The 22,252-nt window shown below is 43.9% G+C and overlaps 1 protein-coding gene across 3 annotated transcripts in view; it reads right to left on the reverse strand.

Moving 5' to 3' along the window:
* Window positions 1-6,551: 6,551 nt before the first annotated feature.
* The window catches only part of HPCAL1 (hippocalcin like 1), a 64,318-nt gene continuing 48,617 nt past the window's right edge, over window positions 6,552-22,252 (reverse strand). For 2 of the 3 annotated variants that reach the window (XM_066547220.1, XM_066547218.1), the window contains 3 exons: window positions 11,940-12,342; window positions 10,721-10,826; window positions 6,552-7,753 (listed from right to left, as the gene is read on the reverse strand). In XM_066547220.1, coding sequence (XP_066403317.1) covers window positions 7,656-7,753; window positions 10,721-10,826; window positions 11,940-12,317 — 582 coding nt within the window. In that variant the 5' untranslated portion in view covers window positions 12,318-12,342 and the 3' untranslated portion in view covers window positions 6,552-7,655. Of the gene's footprint in view, window positions 7,754-10,720; window positions 10,827-11,939; window positions 12,343-18,104; window positions 18,228-22,252 lie in introns of all 3 variants that reach the window. The other variant, XM_066547219.1, reaches the window with a different exon arrangement.

A 22,252-nucleotide genomic window follows, 5' to 3' on the forward strand; every position in this document is an offset into this window, starting at 1 on the left:
GCCAGCATCTCCCTCACAGGCACCCCAGGAAAGCATCACACTCAAAGGAAAAGAGGGAAAAGACCTTTCTTCATCATTTTGTTTGTTTGTTTTTTCACAGTTTCTAGCAGCAGTGCTGGCAGTTATTAAAGATCTTAGCAGAATTTGAGTTCTTGAGTTTCCTCAAAAGAGTAGTCCTGAAGGTTTAACCAACATGGCCCATGATGCCTTGGTCCCAAAAGACGTTGGGATCCTCATGGGACAGCTGGAGTCCCACAGGGGGCTGCTTGAGGAGCCCTGCTATATGCTGCAGCTGTCAGCAGGTCCCACAGGGGACTCGTGGTGACATGCCTGAGGCACCAGCAGCTCAATGAAAAGTGGATGTGGAATTCCCTGCCAAGTAATTCAGAAGGGTTCAACAGCTGCTTTTAAAGCTGACTTAAGCTATTCCTGATTAAAAGTGAAGTTCTTCTTTTACACACAGTAATCTTTAGCCCCCAGGGCTACCCAGGTGGGACACAGCAAGGCTATGAAAGCCAGTTTCCCCAAAGATCACATTTCTCTAGAGTGGTCAGGGTGTCTGCCAGCAGCAGCTCCCCCAGGCCTCACTGCACACGATGCTGCTGGTGAGATGGAGCATGGTGCAGTGTGGGGTAAACCCTGGCACCTGAAACCCATTTCAAGCACCAGCACTGTCCACAGCGTGCAGGCAGCCCCGCTCCTCGGTGTCACCACACATATGCAGTGGCACTGCCTGTGTCCTTTAGCAGGCATCAAACCTGCTTGTTGTGAGCCTCACATGTATTAACAGTTCATAAGGAAAGCAGCAAAGGTATAACCATGGCTGTGCAAGACTAACATCTAAATTAGCTGAGTTTATTTTATTTTCTCCGCAGAAAGTGTCTGTAACGTTTGTGTTTTGTTCCTGATCCTTAATAGCATATTAAGGCACAGTCCGTGCACCCACCTTCTCCCTGAGGAACCAGCTGCCAGCACTGTGCCTGCTGCCCGTGCATCCACTCAGCAGTGGAATTCACCCTCAAAAGGGTCCAGGAAAATATTAAAGAAAAAAATAAAGAGGAAAAACACGAGTGTTCAGTCATTGCTGCAGCCCCAGGAGTGGGGTGTTTGTTCACACCAGCTGGGTCTGCTGGGAGGAGGGGTCTCTTCTCCCACCCCCATTTTGTGACTGAACCTTTGCACCAGAGCGAGGAGGCTGAAGCTCCCACACAGCAACCCAGAGGCAGCTGGAGATGGGAAGCCTGCTGCTCTTACAAGCTGCAGCAAATGAGGGCTCAGTGTCCCCAAGAGGATGATGCTCCCAGCTCCATGCTGTGATGCTCAGCACATGGCATTTCCCCAGACTGCTCCCAAAAGACTTTAAAAACCATTCACAAACACATCTTGCTCCCAAAAAGCCAAATGAAAGACAAATTCAGGCAGAGGATTATCTGTACCAGCTCTGTTTCTCCCTAACCCAGTTCTGTTTCTCCATAAGAGGGGATGAGCCAATATCCTATGAGTTAGCTGGCACTCTCCTCTGAGCTGGGCATCTCAGTGTTTCTTCAAACAAGCCTGATATTTCTTATTGCTCATTATTCATGTTTGGTTTAAGACCTGGCAAGGAACACCCCAGCCCTGCTCTGCAGATCTCCAGCACAGTCTCATAGCTATGTGTAGAAAGTGTGGGACGGGCTGTCCCTGCAGCCACCACCACTGCGAGGATGCAGTAAGAAAATTCAAAGATGCAGTAGAACAGTTCTTAGAAGCAGGAACAAGGGTCCTACAGAGATGAAAAGAAGAGGCTGCTTGCCAGACACCTCCTTTGGAGCTCACAACTGCTGGTGCAGGCTCAGCACAGTACTGACTTGGGCTGGTTACAACCCAAACCCCACATGGGAGGAACAAGGTGTTTCTCCTTGCAGGTACCCAAAATGGAGGCACCAGGGGGGAATAGCAGTTTGAATCTTCTTCTCATGCAAACAAGTCTCAAGGAAGGATTAGAGGTGTTTTAATACATAGAAGAAATATATGGCTGCTCTTGTGAGTGAGGAAAGACTGGAGCAGAACCACGCACAGCCAGAGCCCAGAATTACCCAATAATTTAGGTTGGAAAAGACCTGTAAGGTCATAGAGTCCACCACTAAACCGTGGCCACATCTACGCATCTTTTGCATACCTCCAGGGATGATGATTCAATCATTTCCCTGGGCAGCCTGTTCCAATGCTTGATTACCTTTTCACTGAAGAAATTTTTCCTTCTATTCCTAAGCTTCCCTTGGTGCAACTTGAGGCCATTTCCTCTCATCCTGTTACATGTTAGTCATCCCCACCTGGCTACAACCTCCTCTCAGGTAGTTGTAGAAAGCAATAAGGTCTTCTCTCAGGCTACTTTTCTCCACATGTTGCTGATGAAAATCTAGATTCAATCCTGTCTCAATGTATATATACCCACATTAGGCTTTAAGGATAGTACTTACTTGGAAACTAAAAAGCAAAATGCAAATAGTAACTGGAAGGTTTTCTGTGTCCTGACCTGGGAAAATCAATGAAAATTTATGTTGTGGGTGACTTTGACATGATGAGACCCTTAGGCAGGACTTGTCCCTGCTCCTGTTCTCTGCTGCAGAGAACCCATCCCCAGTGCTGGGAAAGAGAAGGTACAGCCAAGTGCCAGAGAAAAATGGGCTCCCTTGCTTACACTTCATTTCCTGAAGAATGGCCTGGGTAACACTGCAGAGGCAAATTTCACCCAGCATGTAATTTGTCATAATTGCTATAATATATCTGTGACCATCTTGAATTTTAGAGTGTGACCCACCTTCTGCACTAAGTTCCCATACTGCTTTATGGAACAGTTTATTCAAAGAAAAAAAAAAATGTTAAGGAACCTACCAAAGTCCTGGGCAAAGGATTTGCATTGTTTTGGAACGGTAAAAAAAATTGCTGGGGTGGGTGCCCTGGAAGCACAGCTGTGAACTGGCAGTGGTCAGAGGTTTAGTGACACAGCTCCCAGTGCCAGGTACAGGGTAGAGAAGACACTAAAGATGTGTTCAAAGCTACAGTCCACAGGCAGGGAGGGTTTGAGGGAGCTGATCATGACCCACCCAGGCCCCAGCAACTCCGAACACCAAGGTGTGGGAATGTGTGTAGAGAGGAGCAAGGAAGGGATCCTGCTTCTCACCTTCATGTGAGAGGTAAGTCCCTCTAGTGACGGCTCAATCAATACAGATTTTGTTTGTGATAAATTGTTCCTCCATCAGGAAGAGCCAGCTAGCTCTAAAAATAACCCACCCAACTGGTGATGGTGACCTTGCCCGTCTGTCCCCACAGACACCAGGCTGCTGCCATGACACTTCCTTTCCTCCTTCTGGCAGTGGTTTCTGACTCAGAAACTTTCAGCCATGTGACATGGCTGAAAGCCTGGGATTTACCTGACCCTCTGGTGATGCACTGGCTGCCCTTTAGGCACAGTGAACATGAGAGTGTTCAGAAGTGTGTCTGCATCCAAACCACCACAGTGGATATGTGTAGGCAACAGGTAAGGTCTGCTTGCAGGCACGCTGCTCCCAGTGACGCAGGCACATCTCCAAAGCTCCTACACAGAGATGCTCTGCTCTCCTCTCCCACCCTTTTCCTTCTTTTCAATAAAGCATCTTTCCTCCCAAAAGAGATAAAAGCAATTATCAGGTTCATGAGCACTGTATCTGCCCTGGTGCAGCACAGGGAGCTCAAAATGCCAGTCTGCCCACTGGACTATTAAAGTCAATGGCTGTTCCTAACCTTTAAATATGAATAGAGCCCTGCATAATGGATCGAGGACTATCCATGGAGACCATATGCCCCATGCTTGCAGAAATGTTCATGTTGTTCTTCACAGGAGTTTATTACTCAGAGGCTAATGCTAAAAATACATTGCAAAGGGCCTGATTTCAAAACAAAGGGCCAATTCAAACTTGGCAAGGGAGACACCCAAAACTGAACCCAAGCACATCTGCCAACCAAGCTGGAGTTAGGCTGCAACCAGACAGACTTTATCCGAAAGGCAGTGACATAATTCTGAATTAGCTTAACAAGACCTGCAATTCATACAGAAAGGCCTGAATTTATGTAGTAATTAGCCAGAGCTCTCAGAGTGTTCAATATCTCCATGGCAAGAAAATAATCACATAGGTTATTAAAGTGAGGTAAAAATGGACACAGTGATGAGATTTTTTTTGTACTAAACTACTTCTGCAAAGTTTGACTCCATTTTTGACTAAAAATACAATTCACAAAAACACTTAAAGACTTTACAAGTTGAAGTTTCCTATTAATCATCTGGACTTGATTTCCCAAATGATTAACCCTTCTACACAAGTCTCTCTATGAAAGACATTCCTGGGAGCCCAACAAGCAATAAAGCTCTCATCTTTTCATTGATTTCTCAGCTAGTTTTGAACTTTCCCTTTATCAACATGCAAATGACATCCTGGAGAAGGAGCCTGGGAATTGTTCTGAGTCCTTGTTACCACCCAGGAAAGCAGAGACACCCTCCAAGGAGCTGCTCAAGCACAGCCAAGATGGCCAAAGTCACCCAATGACTGTGAATGTACCTCAACCTGTGAAGTAGTTCTGATTTTAAGAGAGCTGCTTGGCAGCAGCAGATAAAACCCTTTCCAGTACTTAGCTGGCCTTTTAATTAAAAGGTCCCCCACATCAGAAGCCACCTTTGAAAAGCTCAGCCTGGTTGGGCTTCAGAGCATCTCTCATTTTCCCTGGGATGCCATGTATGTCCACGTTTCCTGGGCATCTTCCTTTACTTCTTCCTAGAAGGCAAACTGGGAGTATCTTACTCACATAATTTGTGCTAGTCCCAGTCTGAAATGAAATCATCTTGCCCTGAAAAGAAGAAATTCCTTAAAAGCCATGAAAACAGTGAGAGATAACTGGAAAACCCCCCAAATCTGGGATTGGATGGTTTAAAGAGGCAAAGGGAAAGACAGAAGAAATTGGGTCCAATGAAGCAGGACACAATCCCAGTGTCTGCACAGGGCTGGGCAGGAGCTTGTCAGACTGTGGCAAGCAGCAAACTCCATCATGGATACCTTGGCACATTTCAGAGAAAAAAGTCTAACATCAAAGAAATGGGAACTTTCTAACCTCTAAAATTTAGGTTCTTTCTTTCTGCAAAAACAAGGTAAGCTTATTTATCAAAATAAGCTTCTGCAAGGAGATTTTTTTCTCCAAATGAGAAGAGTTTGGGCTTTATTAAACAGCTACTTAAACTTTCTATTCACTACAGTCAGCAAAGGAAACCAGAAGAAGTGAGATGCCAGGAAAAGGCAGTAAAATTTCCACTTAGAGAAGCAAATGAAAAAGAGCTGCTGCATTTATGAATGCTGCAGTGAAACAGTTTTTAAATCTTTAGTACCCAAGATATCATGCAATGCTTGAATGATTATGCCTGACTCATTTTAAGAATGCAGAAACAAGATTCAAATGTTGTGGTCCACCTCAGAGGTACCATCCCAGGACAAGGTCAATGACATTTTTTCACACTCAGAACAATACAGAAATGATAAAGCCCAGTGGCCAGTTCACATCTAAACAGCTGCTTTTGGACCCAACCCATGCAAGAAGAGTCATTAGTGTAAGAACATCTGCAGCATATCTAACACTCCAGCATCTCCTGGCAGACAGACTGACAGCATGAACACAAGCTGGCTGGAAACAGACTATCAGCTACCATGGAATTACACTTTTTTCAATAGTTGGGCTTTTTTACTGGGCTTGCTCTGGGAAAGCAGGCAAGCTTCTGATTAACACCCCTTTCAGGGTTGCCTCATCAGCAGGGTGCTGTGGTTGAAAGGACTGTTGGTTTAATTGCTCAAATTTGAATTTCCAGGGGAAAAAAGAACACACTCTTTTGCTGCTAGCACTGACACAAGTTTGTATTGTAGACCCAGTCTGATTATATGTATTTCCACTTGGAAATTGCAAATATTTCTTTCTCTTTCTTTTAAAGTATTATCACATACTAGAACATTCTAGTTCACCACTACTAGAACATTCTACATAGCAAAAAATCCTTCATTACATGCCCAGCATTAGCTTCAGGCCAAATAATTTTTTGATACTTTATTTTGCAGAGAGGGCAGGCTTATGCAGCTACTGGCAGACCTGATGAATGTGGAGAAAATTGCTTCCCATGATATCCATGTCAAATGTTAATCCAGCAAGTACCTGGTACCTGACAGGAACTAGTTTAAAAAGCTGTGACCATGGCAGCCCAGCCAGCAGGACCAGCAGCTTTTCCTTCATTGCCTTGAGTTGCTCTGCATCCAGCAGAAACTGAGTTGTCAGCTTTCTGCAATCTTTACCCTGGATTCAGCTGGGATAGAGCTGGATCCCACAGGCACCAACACCACTGTGTTAACCCAGCCACAACAGCCAGCTCCCAAAACCCCTATGCATTTAAAGGCAATGTGTCTTAGACAAGACTGAGAGGTGTTGTGCAGGGAGCCATCCTTGCCCTTCCCCAAATACCTGACACTGGGAACTTGGTGCATGCCTTAGATCAAGACAGGCAGTGACAAGAAAAGTAGTCTTTTATTTCAATTAATATTTCTTGGCATTAGGCAGATATTAAATAACACTGGAATGCACAAGACTATTAACATATCGACAGCAAAAGGGAGGAGGTGTAGCCAAGTTGAGAACAGCAGTGCCAGTCACATCACCTCAGGGCACTCAAAAGCCATTTAACGCAGCAACCACCAGAAATTAGGACTCCACTGAGAAATACAAAATGAGGATGAACTCCTTTCAGGTCTTTTGTTAATACAGTAATACCAGAATGACTGACAGTAAAAATGAACAAATATTTGCATTCAGGAATTAAACAGAGTGAAATATCCACAAACTGCTAGTCATGCATTTCTTTTGGAACAGCAATTTGCTAATGCATAAATATCACAAAAAAACAATCTCCAAGATTTGAATAAATCACAGACGACTAGAAGAAACAAAGCTTGAATTCTATTTTATGCCTTAAATAGATGACCTAAATATTTAAAATTTTACTTCACCATATATATATAATTTATATATATATTAAAAGAAAGTAAAGACCATTAGATAAGTGCAAGCAATTTTCCTCAAAAAGAAAATTGGAACCATGCCCAGGAAAGCTGCTTTTTTTTTTCTTTTTTTTTTTTAACTTTCTACTCCATTCAGTCCACTTTTTTTTTTTTTTTTCCTTTTTTTTCCCCCCCAACATAGTAATTTCTGAAGCAAAATAAATTATCTACCATCTGCTATTTTGGGTAAAAGTCCTACCTAGCATCTTCTCGGGAACTATGGGAACATCACCTTTCTCACAGACTAAGTGAAGTGGTATCTCGCCAGCCATTGAACTCTCTTGTAGCTGCATGTAAACAAACCTTTCGATTAATGTTTCAAATGTGCAGAGTGAATGGTAACGTTACTGGGAAGCAGAACCGGAGCTGCCGCAGGAGAACTGCACTGGTGTTAGTGGGGGAGCGAGGGCTGGTTCGCTCGGACACACGCACACACACAATCTGGCAACGGGGTCTTATCCGCGAAGTGTGGAGGGATGGTTGAGAAGGCATCCGTTTGCGAGCAAAGCTTGAAGGACACAAGCCGAGGTTCTCTGAGCGCACTGTCCGCTTTCATCAGAATTGGCTCGCGCTACTGGGGTCGCACTGTAACAACCGCACGATGGAGGGATCGCTCTTGGCACCTTTGATGAACTCTTCCAGCGACAGTTTACCTGATAGGGAGGACAACCAAAATGGAAATCGTTTTTTAAGAGTCAGTTGTTCCTGTCACCATTGTTGTAGCAGAGAATCCCTCTTCACGAGGCAATGTAACATCTATTTAATCTACGCAAAGGCATCGAGGGGAATTTAGCGCAATGCACGGCAGCTAAATCCTACTCAAGCCTTTAAGCTCAAATGCATTTTTCTTCTGCAAACCAATCCAGCATAATAATTGCTATTTCTTTATTTTAAAAGTCCAAAATCTAAAAACAACTATTCCAATACCATTTGGCAGCTTTTTGCTCAGAATCAGACTATATGAATAACGTGACATATGAACACAAGGTATGGTACCTAAACACATGTATGCTTTGAAATGATGCTTTTATTACTACAACACTTGAAACCTAAATATTCCAAATATCCCCACTTTGTCCTCTTGTTTCTTGTGACACGTGGGGCTGAACAGTCATGGCTTCTCTGGCACCTACAAGGTTGGACCAGGGTTTGAGCAACCTGATCTAGTTCAAGATGTCCCTGCTCATTGCAGGGGTGTATAGCTACGTGACCTTCAAAGGCCCCTTCCAACCCAAGCTATTCCATGATTCCATGACTTTGCAAGTCACTTGCTGTGCCCTTCTGGGTGTACAGGAACAGGATGGGTTTTGTTGTTTTCTTTTTTTACAAGCAAAGCCAGCCCTGGGGCACACCTACTGCTATGTGTTGCTCCTGAGCATTTCTGTTTTATACATCTTTAATTTAGGCTGGAGGAACTGACTTGGATGGACCTTGTAACAGTCTGAGGGTCTGAAAATTGATCTCTGAAGGAGCAACCACCTCAGTGTCCCTTGGCTCCAACAGTCCCATGGAATGTCATGGTACAGCAAGGAGGAAATATTCCATCTGGTCCTTCAGATCTCATGGTGGGGTGACCCAGCCCCCTGGCAGGTAGCTAGCACCAATACTCCCCTGCTCCACCATTCAGAACCACGGCAGAAATAGGATGTGGCAATATTAATGAACAAAGCAATTTTCCCTATGAAAAGGAGGCAACAAGCATGATTGATTACTAGACATGTCTAGATTACTAGCTTGTGCACTCACCTACCCTACCCTCATACAACACCCCGGGGCTATCCTTACCCACCCCAAACTGCTATGCTCAAGACAGGATCCACACACAAACATCTTGCACTTGGGAGCTGCCTGCTGCCACTTTTGGCCACATGCACCCAAAGAGAGAGAGGTACCAGCTCGCTGTGCCCGTTTGGACCAGCCCCAGGATGCTACCAGCCTGTTGTGGGGATGGAAGAGGAATGACCCTGGTGGCCAGCACCGAAAACAGGTTGAACAGGGAGGAACTCCTCTCCCAAGTAACACAACATGGGGCAAGAGAAAATGGCCTCAAGTTGCACCAAGGAAGGTTTAGATTGGATATTAGGGAAAATTTCTTCCCCAAAAGGGTTGTCAAGCATTGGAACAGACTGCCCAGGGCATTTAAAAGATGTGTAGATATGGCACTTAGGGACATAGCTCTGTGATTGCATGAATGAGCAGGCCTTCCTCTTAGAGAAATTACAGAAGCTTAAAAACCCATGGCACACTAATTTCTGGCTTTTAAGCTAATGTTCCCAAACCAAGTGTTTTTAACAAAAGCAGAGGTCTCCTAATTATCAGGATATTTACTGGTTTGCCCTTTACCTTGTATTACTTAAAAGCAAAGCCCAAATCAAAATCTGTTTGCAATGCCCAACAGTCAGATGGGGAAGAAACATTTTCAGCCATCAGACACACATGTGCAGATGTTATTCCTTGGCACTGCATGGATTGCAGAGCTGATATTTTACTGGGAATAGGATGATTTTATTTCAGCAACAAAGTGCAACAGATGGAGGATGCATTTATATGGCAGATTTTGGGACCACTACTCTGTTACACATCTGCACGCATTGCTACTTTCCACAGACCAAAAATATTTTAATCATGTTATTTTAGAGCCCTCCACATGTTAAGCCAGGGGATGAAGTGCTAGTTTTGATGAAGTCAAAGGTAAAATACTTGAGGACTTCAGCAAGGCCAGGAACTTGCCCTGGGGACTGCAGCAGCAGACACCAAAATGCAGCCATAAAATCCTCTTAAATAAAACACTTGATGTACATAAAATGGTATTTTTTCAGGTCTCCATATCTCAGTGCTAGAATCAAGTCTTTGCTCTCACTGAGCACATCAATAGGACACAGCTCCTGACTGATGTGGGCAGCTGCCACCTCAGCCTCTGACAGGGTAATTCCCAGGCAAAAGCTCCACCTCAGCTGGGAATAGAGGAAACATGTCATCAGGCTGATGAGAAGAAGAAATTGATCATTTTTTGCCTGTATTTTTCAAGCCCAAGGAAATGAGCCAGCACAGGTGGAGAGGTTGTGATGTGAACATTGTCAGATAATTTATCAAGGAGCTCCACAACCTGGCTTGGGAGCTGCTACATCTCCCTGATGCTCATAGTGCAACAGAGGTGTGTGACCATGTGTTTATACACGCTATAAACACGCACAGAAAATAAGTGTTATGGATCTGGGGAATTTTTGCTTTCAGGTGCCCAACCACATTCAGGACTGGTTACTGATGACAAACCCAGGAGTGCAACCCTATCAAGGGCAGTGGGAACAAAATCTTGTGCCAGGTTTGTGCTATGCCCAGAGAAAATAACCCAAAGACATGGGGATTTCAGAGGAGCCTTTGCAGAAGGGGATTCACCTATCAGCCCCCCAGCAGGAAAATTCACCCTCTGTTCACTGCTCACTTATTGATCCTATTTATCATGGACCAGAGATGCTTAACAAGGCCAGGCAGAGACCAGAGGCACCAGTGGGGACATTCCTACACTTTCTCCACTCTCCTGAAATTCTGCCATCTACCAAGGCTGGGCTAGAAAACCTTTATTTCCAGAGCTTAGGAAGGGGTGCCAGTGGCAATCCTACCGTCATTGTTTGTGTCCATCTGTCTGAAGATCTTGTCTGTTCGCTTCTCAGGAGTGGATTCATCCTCTGGCATTTTCATTACTGATGAAACCATTTTGTAAATTGCCTGAGTATTAAAAAAAAGTTTAAAAAAAGAGATATAAGAAAAACATAACCCAAATGATAAAGCATGGGACAGAGGAAAAGAATTTAAGCCTGTAGCAACAAAAAAAGACAGCTGACCCAGGCAGGCAGCTGCAGGACTTTATAAACCAAAATGAATGGGAATTTCTGACTGCAGCTTTTTATTTATTTTTCTTTCCTGTATTCATTTGTGCTTCAAAAGAAGAGCTGGGTCAGTTTAACTGAAAGTCAGAGACTAGACTAATGTATGAGCAGGACTGAGCTGAAATAGAGGAGACAATGGTGCAGCAGGGCTAAGCCAGTGCCTCTTTGCCTCTCACCCTCCACCCAGTTGTATGTATGCATGTGGGGTGCTACATGGATTATGGTGAATATGAATATACAGCAATAGGGGTTGTTTGCCTTTGGGGATGGGTAAAGAAATGCTTCTCCTGACTTACAAGAACATGAATAATGATAAGACCTCTTTAGAGTGTCTGCAGTCCTAGACTTCCACCTAAATTATCCCATCCCAGCCATGAGTACCAGTGTTAGGGCACTGGATGATGCACGACTCCCTTGCACTGCACAGGACACACATCTCAGCTGCACAGTGGGTGACAAGCAGCCACTGCCGAGGCCAAACCCCTGCCAGCACATAAGGTAGGGGCACAGGGGACTGTGCTGCCTGCCCCCACTACAGCCTGTGGTATACAGGTCCTCTCCCTTTGGGACACAAAGGCATGCTACAGCCTTTCATCCAGAGTTCACATTGACTCAGATTTGAAGATTCAAAGCATTAATTCTGAGATTAATCAGGTCAACAGAATCTGCATTTAGGGTTTTTGATCCTGTGAACATCACACTAAGAAACCCCCAGGAGAGCTGCAGAATTTTGGCTGCAGGCCAGCTGCACAAGTGCCCTGTTCATATCTCAGGCCTTTCTTCATTTGCATCTTGTAGGTCCCATCATGGGTCCTATAAGACCATGGGCTCAGGAACCTCCCCGGGGCAGGAGTGACCCAGCTCAGCACATCCCTCATCTCCAGCTCCAGCTGTCTCATGGTGAAGAGGTTACATCACCACAAAGAAGACGTCCAATAGAGATAATGCTCACCTGCACTATTTCTAGCATTTCCCCACGGCTGATGTACCCGTTGCCATCCAGGTCGTACATACTGAACGCCCACTTCAGCTTCTGCTCCAGCTTGCCCCGGGAGGTGACACTCAGGGCGATGATGAATTCCCTGAAGTCGATTGTCCCGTCGCCGTTAGTGTCAAAGGTGCGGAAGACATGCTCCGCAAACTTCGACGCGTCGCCATAGGGAAAAAAATTTGCATATATTTTTTTAAACTCTTCTACAGTCAAATGGCCCGTGGGGCAATCTTTTAGGAAGCCCTTGTACCACTCCTGCAGCTCGTGGTCTGTGAACTCGGTGTTCTCACGCAGATCCTGGAGCACCTCGGGGCGCAGCTTGCTGTTCTGCTTCCCCATCCTCTTCTGGGTCTGGGTTCAGCAGCTGCAAAGCAAGAGAAAAATCTGCCTGAGCTCCAGCCACACTAGGCAGAGGGGGCTGGGGAGAGGTAGAACCCTGCTAGAAACAGAGGGTCCCCCTGGGGCAAGGGGGAAAGAGGAGAAAAAGGATGCTATAAATCACCAGGAAAAGACCTCATTTAATTTGGCTCCCTTTCCTCTCCTCTAAGCTCTCTCAGTGACTAATATGCTGTGGAAGGGAAATAGCTCAGGAGGAAGTATTTGGGAAATATTCATTCTTATTATTAATCCTTATTATATGGTAAACAATAAAGATCAGTATTTTAGTTCTGTGCTGCAATCCCACTCCTCCATCACACGGCTTGCAATGTCCAGCTCTGGATTCCTACACAGGCTGATCTGCTGCAATGACTGAGCGGGAGCGGGCAGGGACAGCAGCAGTGATGAAAAGACAAATCCATCTATTCAAAAGTGAAAGTAAATGCAGCTGAACAAGAAGCAAGAAGGGCAGGTGGCTCTGTGCCCATCATGTTTGCATTGTCCAGATGCTCTTTGAAACCCTTTGGCTTATACAGCTTCTCCTCCCTCCCCGCATCCCTTGCCCTACAGCAGTGGGAGCTTGATCCTGTATGGTGGGCCTTGGTTGGTGCTCCTTGTGGCACCTGAGGGTCACAGGAGGGTGCAGCAAGGGTAAGCTCATGCTCAGCAGCAGCACCCCAAAAGGCTTCTCCCTCTTCTTCTCAGACGTGGAGGCAGCATGAGCAGATGGATCACTGCTACAGCAGCACCAGTACAAGGGATTTCATCCTTTCCAGCCCGCCCAGAAAATCAGAAAATAAGGCTTTTTAAAGCAAAATGTTTGGCAAAGCAACTCTTTTCAGGTTTACTTGGGTTTATACTTTTAGAGAAGCTTATTCAGTAGGTTCAATATTCTCTCACCAGGGCCAAAGCACATTTAAATCCAGAATTTCATCAGGATATCACGAGAGGGCTGGGTCTGTCCTCTATCTTGACAATGCCCATGTTGTGCCACACAAGGTGAGACTGCCCAGCAATGGGAGAGATCCTTTAGCAAAATGAAACATGTTCATTCTGCACTTAGGCAACAACAAGGAAAAAACAAAACCTTGATAATTTCTTACTTTTATCCCTTGCAGTCTTTCATGGCTACCTAGCAATATAAACTATGCTGCTGAGCTAGAGGTTGAGCTTCATGTCCTTCCTCATATTCAAGAAGTTTATTCACAAGTGTGCACAAACCCCCGTGACTGGTTTGCATAAATGATGTTTCTCTGCACAGGCTGTTGTGCCTGTTGGGTTTGCTCAGAGCCAATGCAGAAGACAGGTTAGTCATAGGCCAACACTGCAGACTACCTGGAAACTGCAAGAGCTGGGCTGCAAAGCATGCAGAAACCAGGAAAAACAGGGGCTAAGCACTTCCCAGAGAGTAAAAATTCCAAGCGTGCATAAGAACCCAAAAAAATTTAAAATGCTAAAGGTCAGCAAAAAATAAGCTGCTCTACAGCAGAATGTAAGCTTGTTTTATTTGTATTCCATTTAGTCTGTGCACTGCCTCAGCAATGTAAAAAATCCACATCCTGCTCTGTGGCTTAATGCTCAGAGACAAACAGCTGCTCGTTAGTTCCGTGCATTAACGGACAACTGTGTTATCATTAGCACTTCTGTTTTCCAGAAAAGCTGCCAATACTTCAACTCCAAAGTTTTATTTTTTCCATTATATTGCAGAGTTTTCTCCATATACCTGACATGCCTCTGCTTGCTCCCAACCTGCAGGGATGCTACAGCTCCTGGTCCCCACCATTATCACCCCTAGGACAGCATCAGGCTGCCCTCCAGTTAAACCACTAACTCTCAGCTACTGCCACTGCCTTTCCATCTTCAAATCTTCTCTGCTCCAGATAGGCATCCTTGCAGTGCCGAGGGCAGAAAACACAATATTCCAGTCTGCTGAAGTCAAATTGCAGAAAAGAGCAGCTTGGAGCGAATAATGGATCAGATGTGATCCATTTCTTTAAAGAGCAGAAATTGTAATAGTATGTTCCTCTCCTTGAGTGAGGAGGTGTCTGCAGTTTCCAGCCTTCAGTGAGCCACTCCACTTCATGATTCTCAGGTGCTTTGTAACAACTAGTGTCTGGAAAAGTAGTCCCTGCCTCACCAACCAGTGCCTCAGAATTCCCTGGGAGAGGGGCAGGAGGAACAGCAGAGCCCACTTAACACATAAGCAGAAATTGTCTCAGCTTTATTGACTCTCAGGGTTAAGGACTGAAAAACTTACAACTGGTAGTTAAAAGAGGTTTTAATCTTTCCCTATTCCTGTAATATCTTTATCATTCCTGTTCCCTTAAAAAAATAGACACCCCTAGACAGCAGAGAGGTAAGGTAATAATTCTAGATTAATAGAATAAATAAATAAATCTAGAACTAGATGTCACTACTTCTCCTAGATACATCTTGTTATTTGAAGAGATGCTCATTAAATATCAGCTTCAAAACCTCTATATTCAAGCAATCTGTGCATTCAAAAGATTACAGGCCCTTTCAACCCTTCCTCCTCTTTCACATGACTTTATATCAGAAGATGTGCAATGCTCTGAACACAACCTTTTTTTGCATATGAGCTTTCTGAAAGGCTTCATAACGTGTTCAGCCCAAATGCAATCCTGCAGTTGTAACCAATTTCATGTGAATAATTAAATAACCAACATTAACATTAATTTATTAAAGCCCATCTAAAAAAACGGCTTTGATGTAAATTGTGTTGCAGGTAGCTCCTTCAAAATGAAATGCCTAAATATCTCATTAATCATGACAGCAACCCCTGCTGCTGGCATCCAACTGACATTTCATTCGATTGCTATAAAATGCTTTCATCAAATCACTTTCCAGAGGCTCAGCAGCTGATTTAGCCACAAGACCACTCAGAGGATGGCTGCTAATGGAAATCACAGGGAGGGATGCTCTGGTCAGTCCTGTGATTAGGGCTGTGTTTTGTTGCTTTTTTTTAACAAGCCTTTACCAGCTAAATCACTTATTACAGTGGGTGTAGAAAGCAAAGCAGAAGAGACATCCTTGCACCCAACATTGCCCTGGGCAGTTAGCAGAGACCTAACTCCAGCACAGCTTGCCTTTCCCTCAATTCCCATCACACCAAGGTGAAATCCAGGGAAGAGATATCACATACACTGCAGCAAGGTCTGTCCCTGCTTTCCTTGATGAGCAAAAGCCCTCAGAGCATCTGGCACTATCACAGCAGTAAGAAAAACAATCGAAGGAATGCCCTTGAGGTGATCAGACAAGGAGCATCTTGGTTCTCTAAATGCAGAGCTGAGGCCTTAGCAAGTCAATCACTGCTCATCAAAGAGACCCCGGGCCATGTAAGGCTTAAACAGGGGGAAATGCAGATGCACTTTTGTTCCAGTTTCACACCAAAATTTTTGTTAAAATTATGTGGCGCCTGTTCTAATTCTAATTAATTCTAGCCAGGCTCAAAACCAAGCTGCCAGAGAACTCCCACCTGAATGTAAACTCTGTCTTTCTAGGCTTACAAAAAATCAGCAACAATCTCATAGCAAAAGCCTAACGATGAGCAAAAACGTCTTTTACTGAGGCCAAGACACACACTGGTGTCCTGGTTTCAGCTGGGGCAGTGTTCATTTTCTTCCTAGTAGCTGGCACAGGGCTGTGTTTTGGATTTGAGAATGAAAATAATGTTGATAGCAGGCTGAAGTTTTAGTTGTCGCTGAGCTGTGCTCACCCCAAGTCAAAGATTTTTGCAGTTTCCTGTGCTATGCCAGTGAGAAGGTGCACAAGAAATTTGGAGGGAGCACAGCCAGGACAGGTGCCCTGAACTGAACAAGGGGATAATCCATGCTGTCATGGTCAGAATATAACTTGGGGGGGATTGTCGGGGCAGGGGGCTGATCACTGCTCAGGGATGCAATGGGCACTGGGCAGCAGGTGATGAGCAATTGTACTGTGCAACTTTTGTTTCTCTTGGATGTTACCTCTCTCTCTCTTTTTATTATCTCCCTTTTCACTACAATTGTTATCATACTTATTATAATAATATTTTCTTTTATTTCAGTAATTTAACTGTTCTTATCTCAACCCACAGATTTACCTTTCCCCCCCAATTCTCATCCTCATCCCACTGCGGGCTGGGGTTAAACCACAAGATTGGACTGTGCAGCACAGGGTGAGTAACTGTAGCAAAGTTTGAAACAGCTAAAGTAGCAATTCTGTGTTTTAACCAACAGATGGACTGGCTGTCAGCTTCCACACACTAAAGTACTTGAAATACTTGTAACAAAGCTCAGGGCATCCCACTTTCACAAGAGCTCTCTGTCAACCACCAGTCACAGCCGGTAGAAGTGTGCTTTGACCATGTAACCCAGAAAGCCAGAGACCAAATCAGCTTTTTACTGCAAAGCTTGTGAAAGCAAAACTGCCTTGAAATGAGCTCATCATGGGATCCTCTCAGTGAATCAGTTACAGCTGCAAAAGGAAGAATAACTCCTTAGATATGTATTTCCTTGTGCAAACCCCCTTGGATACTAATTTAGTGCTAATAAAAAGAGGAAAATTGATGAAATGCCTGTCTATAGGACAGAGGTGCTTTCCAGCTGAGAAAGGCAGTGCACAGAGAAACAGAACAAATACTCTTCATATTATCTGAGCTATCTGCTTTGCAGGGGGGAAGTGTAGCACCGTTTCTCTTGCAGTGCTCACTTATAAAGCAGAATAAGTGTGTCAAATCTGTTACAGTCATGAAGCTGCTCCATGACTGCAGGAGCCCAAAGAAAATTAACAGCATAAGCCAGGCAGCAAACATTGCTCTGGGTTGGTCTGAAATGCAAGAACCATTTCAACAGGGGTAGAATGTTTTTTTATTGAAATACCTAAAGCACCAGATCTGTCACTGAGGCTCTATCTTTAAAAGTTTGATATTTGTATTAAAAACTAAAACAAAGCAAAAAAACAACAACAAAAACCCCACCCAAACAAATAAGCAAACAAAACCCCAAACAAAAGCCCCACAAACAAACAACAAAACAAACCGAACAAAACACCACAAAAAACTCCCCACAGGCAGCCCAAAGGCAAGCCTGAGCCACTGAAGATCTGTGTTGGCACAGCTCAGGAGCACGCCCTCGAGAGTACATTTCCTGCACGGTTAGCAGCAGCAGCTCCCACCAGCTCAGCCACACACAGAGGTGTTCAGGAAGCCTCCAGCTCCCGCGGGCCAGGCTGTAAGAGGGAGATGGGCTCCCACACACCCCAGCTAGTGACAAATGTTCAGGTAAAAAATGATCATGCAGCAATAGGCTGCAGAACAGCATTATAACAACATCCTCTGGACCCTGCTTTGCCGAGGGCTGCTCAGGGGTTCTGATTTGAGCTGGGGATGGAGGGAAATGCGCAGTTCCATGGGCTGGGACAGATAATGAACTCCAGAGTGAAGAGCAGATTTTGTTACATGTTTTAATGTCAGTATCCTAAGCAACGAGCGTTGCAACAGACAAGGCACAGGATATACAAATACGTTGCTATAGATATCTGGTCCTGCCTGGTAAACTCGTGTGAACTTCTTTCCTGCCCTGCGGCAAAAGCCGACACCCACATACCAGCCACTGCTGCACCTGTCGCATTTTCCCAGGCTGCAGACACAGGCCCAAAAGTAACACCTTTTGATAAAGTCTGAATTGCAAAAGGAGTATCATCACCTCTTGAAAAGCTAATAATTTAGCAGTGAGATAAAAGAAATACCTTAATCAATAATGCCGCAAAAAATTCAAAGCCTGCAGGGTTTGAGATGCAAAAGGCTCCTGTCAAGAGGGGCTGAAGCTGCTTCTGTTGCTGCCTTCAGGGAAACAGAAAGAAAAACAAAACCTGACAAGTGAAGAAAAAACCAGTCTAAATAAATAAATGGTCTTTTTAAATTTTTCACTTTCAGTGACTAAATCTGCTTTTATTTATATAAGAAACATTGCTTATTTGCAACTTACTTTCAAGTTCAATCATTTTCAGAAGTTTATTAAAAACAGTGGGTGAAAGACCACTCAATGTACCACCCACATTTCAGTTTCAGAAAACTCAGTAACAATTCACATATGCTCATTGAATGTCCTTCGAAAGGTAGAGTGAATTGGTAAGGAGACCTCGAGCCACTTCACTGTCTAAGTTTATCCATAAACACATACCCGGGAACTATATGGTCTTGAAAATCTGATTCCATGTCTGGGATGAAAATCCATTATAAATAGCCACCTACCCCTCACCTTGCCAAAGAACGATATAATTACAAATACTCCAACCCTGCAAACAGCTATGTGAGACAAAGGCTGGCACAGTCATTTCACAGAGTCAGCTGCAAAGGCTGAAACAGAATAAATTCGCTTACAGGTGTCTGCTCCCATCTATTGAAGTCACTTTATTCAGGATCATATTCCTGATTTACAGGGAAAAATCAGTTAGTCACTGACATGGAGCATCAGTACATTAACCTGAGAACCATTTTACATTCAGATCACAAGTGTGTGGGGAAGAGGCTCTTGCAGATCCCTGTGGCAGGATCTTCCCAGGTGCTGGAGTCACTGCAAAGAGCATGGGGATGCTGACACTTGCTGCACCCATTGCTGCCCACTGTGCCCACCAACACTGACCCCCACCAGCAGAGGAGAGCTTTCCATGGATGGTATGGTTACAAGCTACTGAAAAGAAGCCAAAGAATCACAAACTACCCCCAAACATCCATGAGTTGTTGCTAGTGAGTAATAAATGAGACCCATGTCGGGACCAGAAACGTGGCAGCTCTTTGGGGAGCTCTCCATGATGTTCTCCATCTCAGGGAGGAGAGCTTATTACTGTAAAGGGCAAATATTCCCAATGCAGTAAGAAAAGCACAGAAATATTTCAAGTAAATTAGGAAATTGGGTTAATTTGGGTGGGAGCAGTTTGGGCAGTAATGCAGCTTGTGATTGCAGACAGGAAAAGAAAATCATGAGTGGATTTTCCTCATCTCCTCCCTTTGTCCTTTCTTTTTAAACAAAACCAAGGGAGAAGCAGCCAGTCCTATTTTTTCAGATGCTGTGCAAAGTTGGCAAGGCTTAAAAAAATTACAGTTTGTTTACACAATATTGCAGATCAAGGAAAACATGTCTGCACAATGTCTTAGTGCACAAGGTCTTTTTCTGAGAAGGCTGGGTTGCATGAGGAAAAACCCACGTCATGTTCACTGAATGTAGTATTGTATTACATAATTTTTAATAAAACTCATTGAGTGCTGGCCTGCAGGATAGGGGAAGGTTCCTGATGGGAACTGGGAAATCAGAGAGAACACTTTTAGAAAAAGAGAAGAAAAGTGACAAAAATTAGCACAAGGCACTGTGTTGTTAATATAATTAAAACCACAGAAGTAGCACAGTTGGGCTGTTTTGTCATTAGATTTTAGAAGTTTCCTATGATGCATTTATTTAATTGATAAAGGTAAATCACAGAAAAATTCTCTACAGAATAATCACAGCCCTGAGAGAAAGGAATCCGGACTAAATTTCAGAATAATTAGTCAAACTCTGGCAGTAAGAAGAGCCAGCCAATGGCACCTGAGCTAATTCCACAGCATCAGAGCCACTCCTGTGGAGAAGATGGAGAGTTTGGGGACAAGGACACTGGCTAACTAGACAATGACAGATGATACCCAGCTCTCAGGCATGGTCTGCAAGACCATCCTCGCTGCTAATGATACCTAAATAAAAAAACAAGGAAAAGATCTGACATCCTTTCCTTGCCCAGCAGCAGGTACTGTGCTGAGATACGGGGCTTGGAGGAATCAAGGGGATTTCAGGGTAGCTACTTTGAAAAAGAGCAGGGAAGAGAGTTGGGTTTGCTTTCAAAGAGTGAAAAGAAACGTTTTTATTTAACTAAAAAAGTTTTCTTTAGCAGGTGTATCTTTAGTGAAAATGATGCCTTGAGAGGCTCCCTGAACAGAGGCTAGACAGGGTTAAAGGAATAAAGTAGGTACTTATTTAAAAGGCCTTTGAAGGATACACCCCGGGCAGTACAAGAGCCCAGCTGAGGCTACACCCAAGATGGACTCCAAGTCACAAGTTTTTACACTTTTATAAGTTTTGGTCCATTTACATACTGGGTTTAATTGTCCAATTACAACTTCAGGTTATGAAGTCCCATCCTCCCAGTTTGCTCTCCGCAATTCGCTGTTGTTTGTACTTTTTGGGCCTGAAGCTGCAATGGTGTCCTTGGTTCTTGGCTGGAAAAGGATTGTTTTGTCTAACTAAACTGTGAAGAAAACTTGCTAACATTTTATATGAAGTTCAGAGTTACACCCTAACATAGAACAGAATCGAGAAAATATGAAAGCTAAAACTTAAGGCATCAAAAATATGCTACGAAATGTGGCTTTGGAAATATGCCAACCAGCTAGCTCTAACAAAATTTCAACATAAACTAAAAGTATTAAGATATACTGGAGGGAAAAAAATCAACCAAAAGAGAAAGATTCTTTGTTACCAACATGTTCAACCTCCAAATTCACAGCTATGGCTAACAATTTTTACTACTAATACACAGGTTGCTTTTGTTCCAAAAATATGACATCTAATATATATGCACCCATTTATTTTATTAATCTAGGTTTCTAAAGTACCTTTTTTTTTAAAATTGATCATCACTTCAAAATAGCATAAAAGCCACTAGTTAAATTCCTTGTAAAATTACTAAAAAATTTTTTTTCTCAAAACAGTATTTTATTTCCCCTTCAGTGGTAAATAATAGTAATCAAATTGTTTCACAGCTTTATTTTTCTATTTGTTGAATGAGAAAAACACTGAAGTTTCAAATCTAATAGCAAACCTAGAGTATAACTTTCCTGGATTTTTCTCCTTACAGAGATGTGAATTAAAAGCTGAGAGTGAAATAACTACATGAGAACAGCATCCCACTCGTAAGGAAGGAACCTGGTTCTGCTGGATGCAGGAATTCAAGGAGCAGAAGACCAAATCTGCTGGTAGGAATCAGCCCGAGCTCTAGAATAGCTAAGGATATTACTCAAGTTGGTACATGTGACTGTACCAATCTCACAGGGATTTTTCAAAATTAATTTTTAGAACTAGGGAGCCAAAATTACAGTGACTACTATCCTGTGCAGGAAAGCCATGGACCCTGGACAAAGTGTCACACCAGGAATATGATGCAAGGTTTGTGCTCAGGTCATTTTCAGGGCAGCCTTTGTGCTTGAGAACACAATGGCAGGCACCTTGTGTTGGATTATAGCAACATTTATGGTGGGATGTGGACACCCAGCTGTCCTGCACTGTCCTGCTGTCCTCCCTGCATGGCAAGGACTGCCCATGCCAAGGCACACCAGACTGGTGGCTCCCCACAGGCAACCACCTACAAGGGCACTCGTGGGTGTTTGCCCAAGGCAGTGCCTTGATGGTGTGAACTCCAGACCAAATGATCACAGGGATGAGCAGTGGTGCTCCTGTGAGGTGGACCCCAAACACAGTGGGCCCTTTTGACCAGCAGTGATATGACAGACCATCTCTCTGGCCATGCATGATGCTCAGGGATCTAATAATACCTTCTCTCACCTCTCACTTCAGTTTTCATCATTAAAAATGGGAGAGTTATCTCCAGAAAACAGCAAACCATATGATTTTGTGACTAGTTCCTCTAAAATCCCTACAAAAATGGGCACCATCCCTTCACTGAGCTGTCAGAGAGCACTGACTGGACTCTCCCAGCTGTCAATACCAAAGCAAGAGGAGGCTGGTGCAGCAGCATGGCAGGACACCTCCAGTTCCAGCCCACACATTTAGTAGCTGCAACTTCCATTAATCCAGAACACTCAAGAGTTTGATTTGCTCTTAAGTGCATTCACTATAAATTATGCAGAA

Source organism: Molothrus aeneus, chromosome 3, assembly GCF_037042795.1.
Source record: "Molothrus aeneus isolate 106 chromosome 3, BPBGC_Maene_1.0, whole genome shotgun sequence".
Classification (NCBI taxonomy): Eukaryota; Metazoa; Chordata; class Aves; order Passeriformes; family Icteridae; genus Molothrus; species Molothrus aeneus.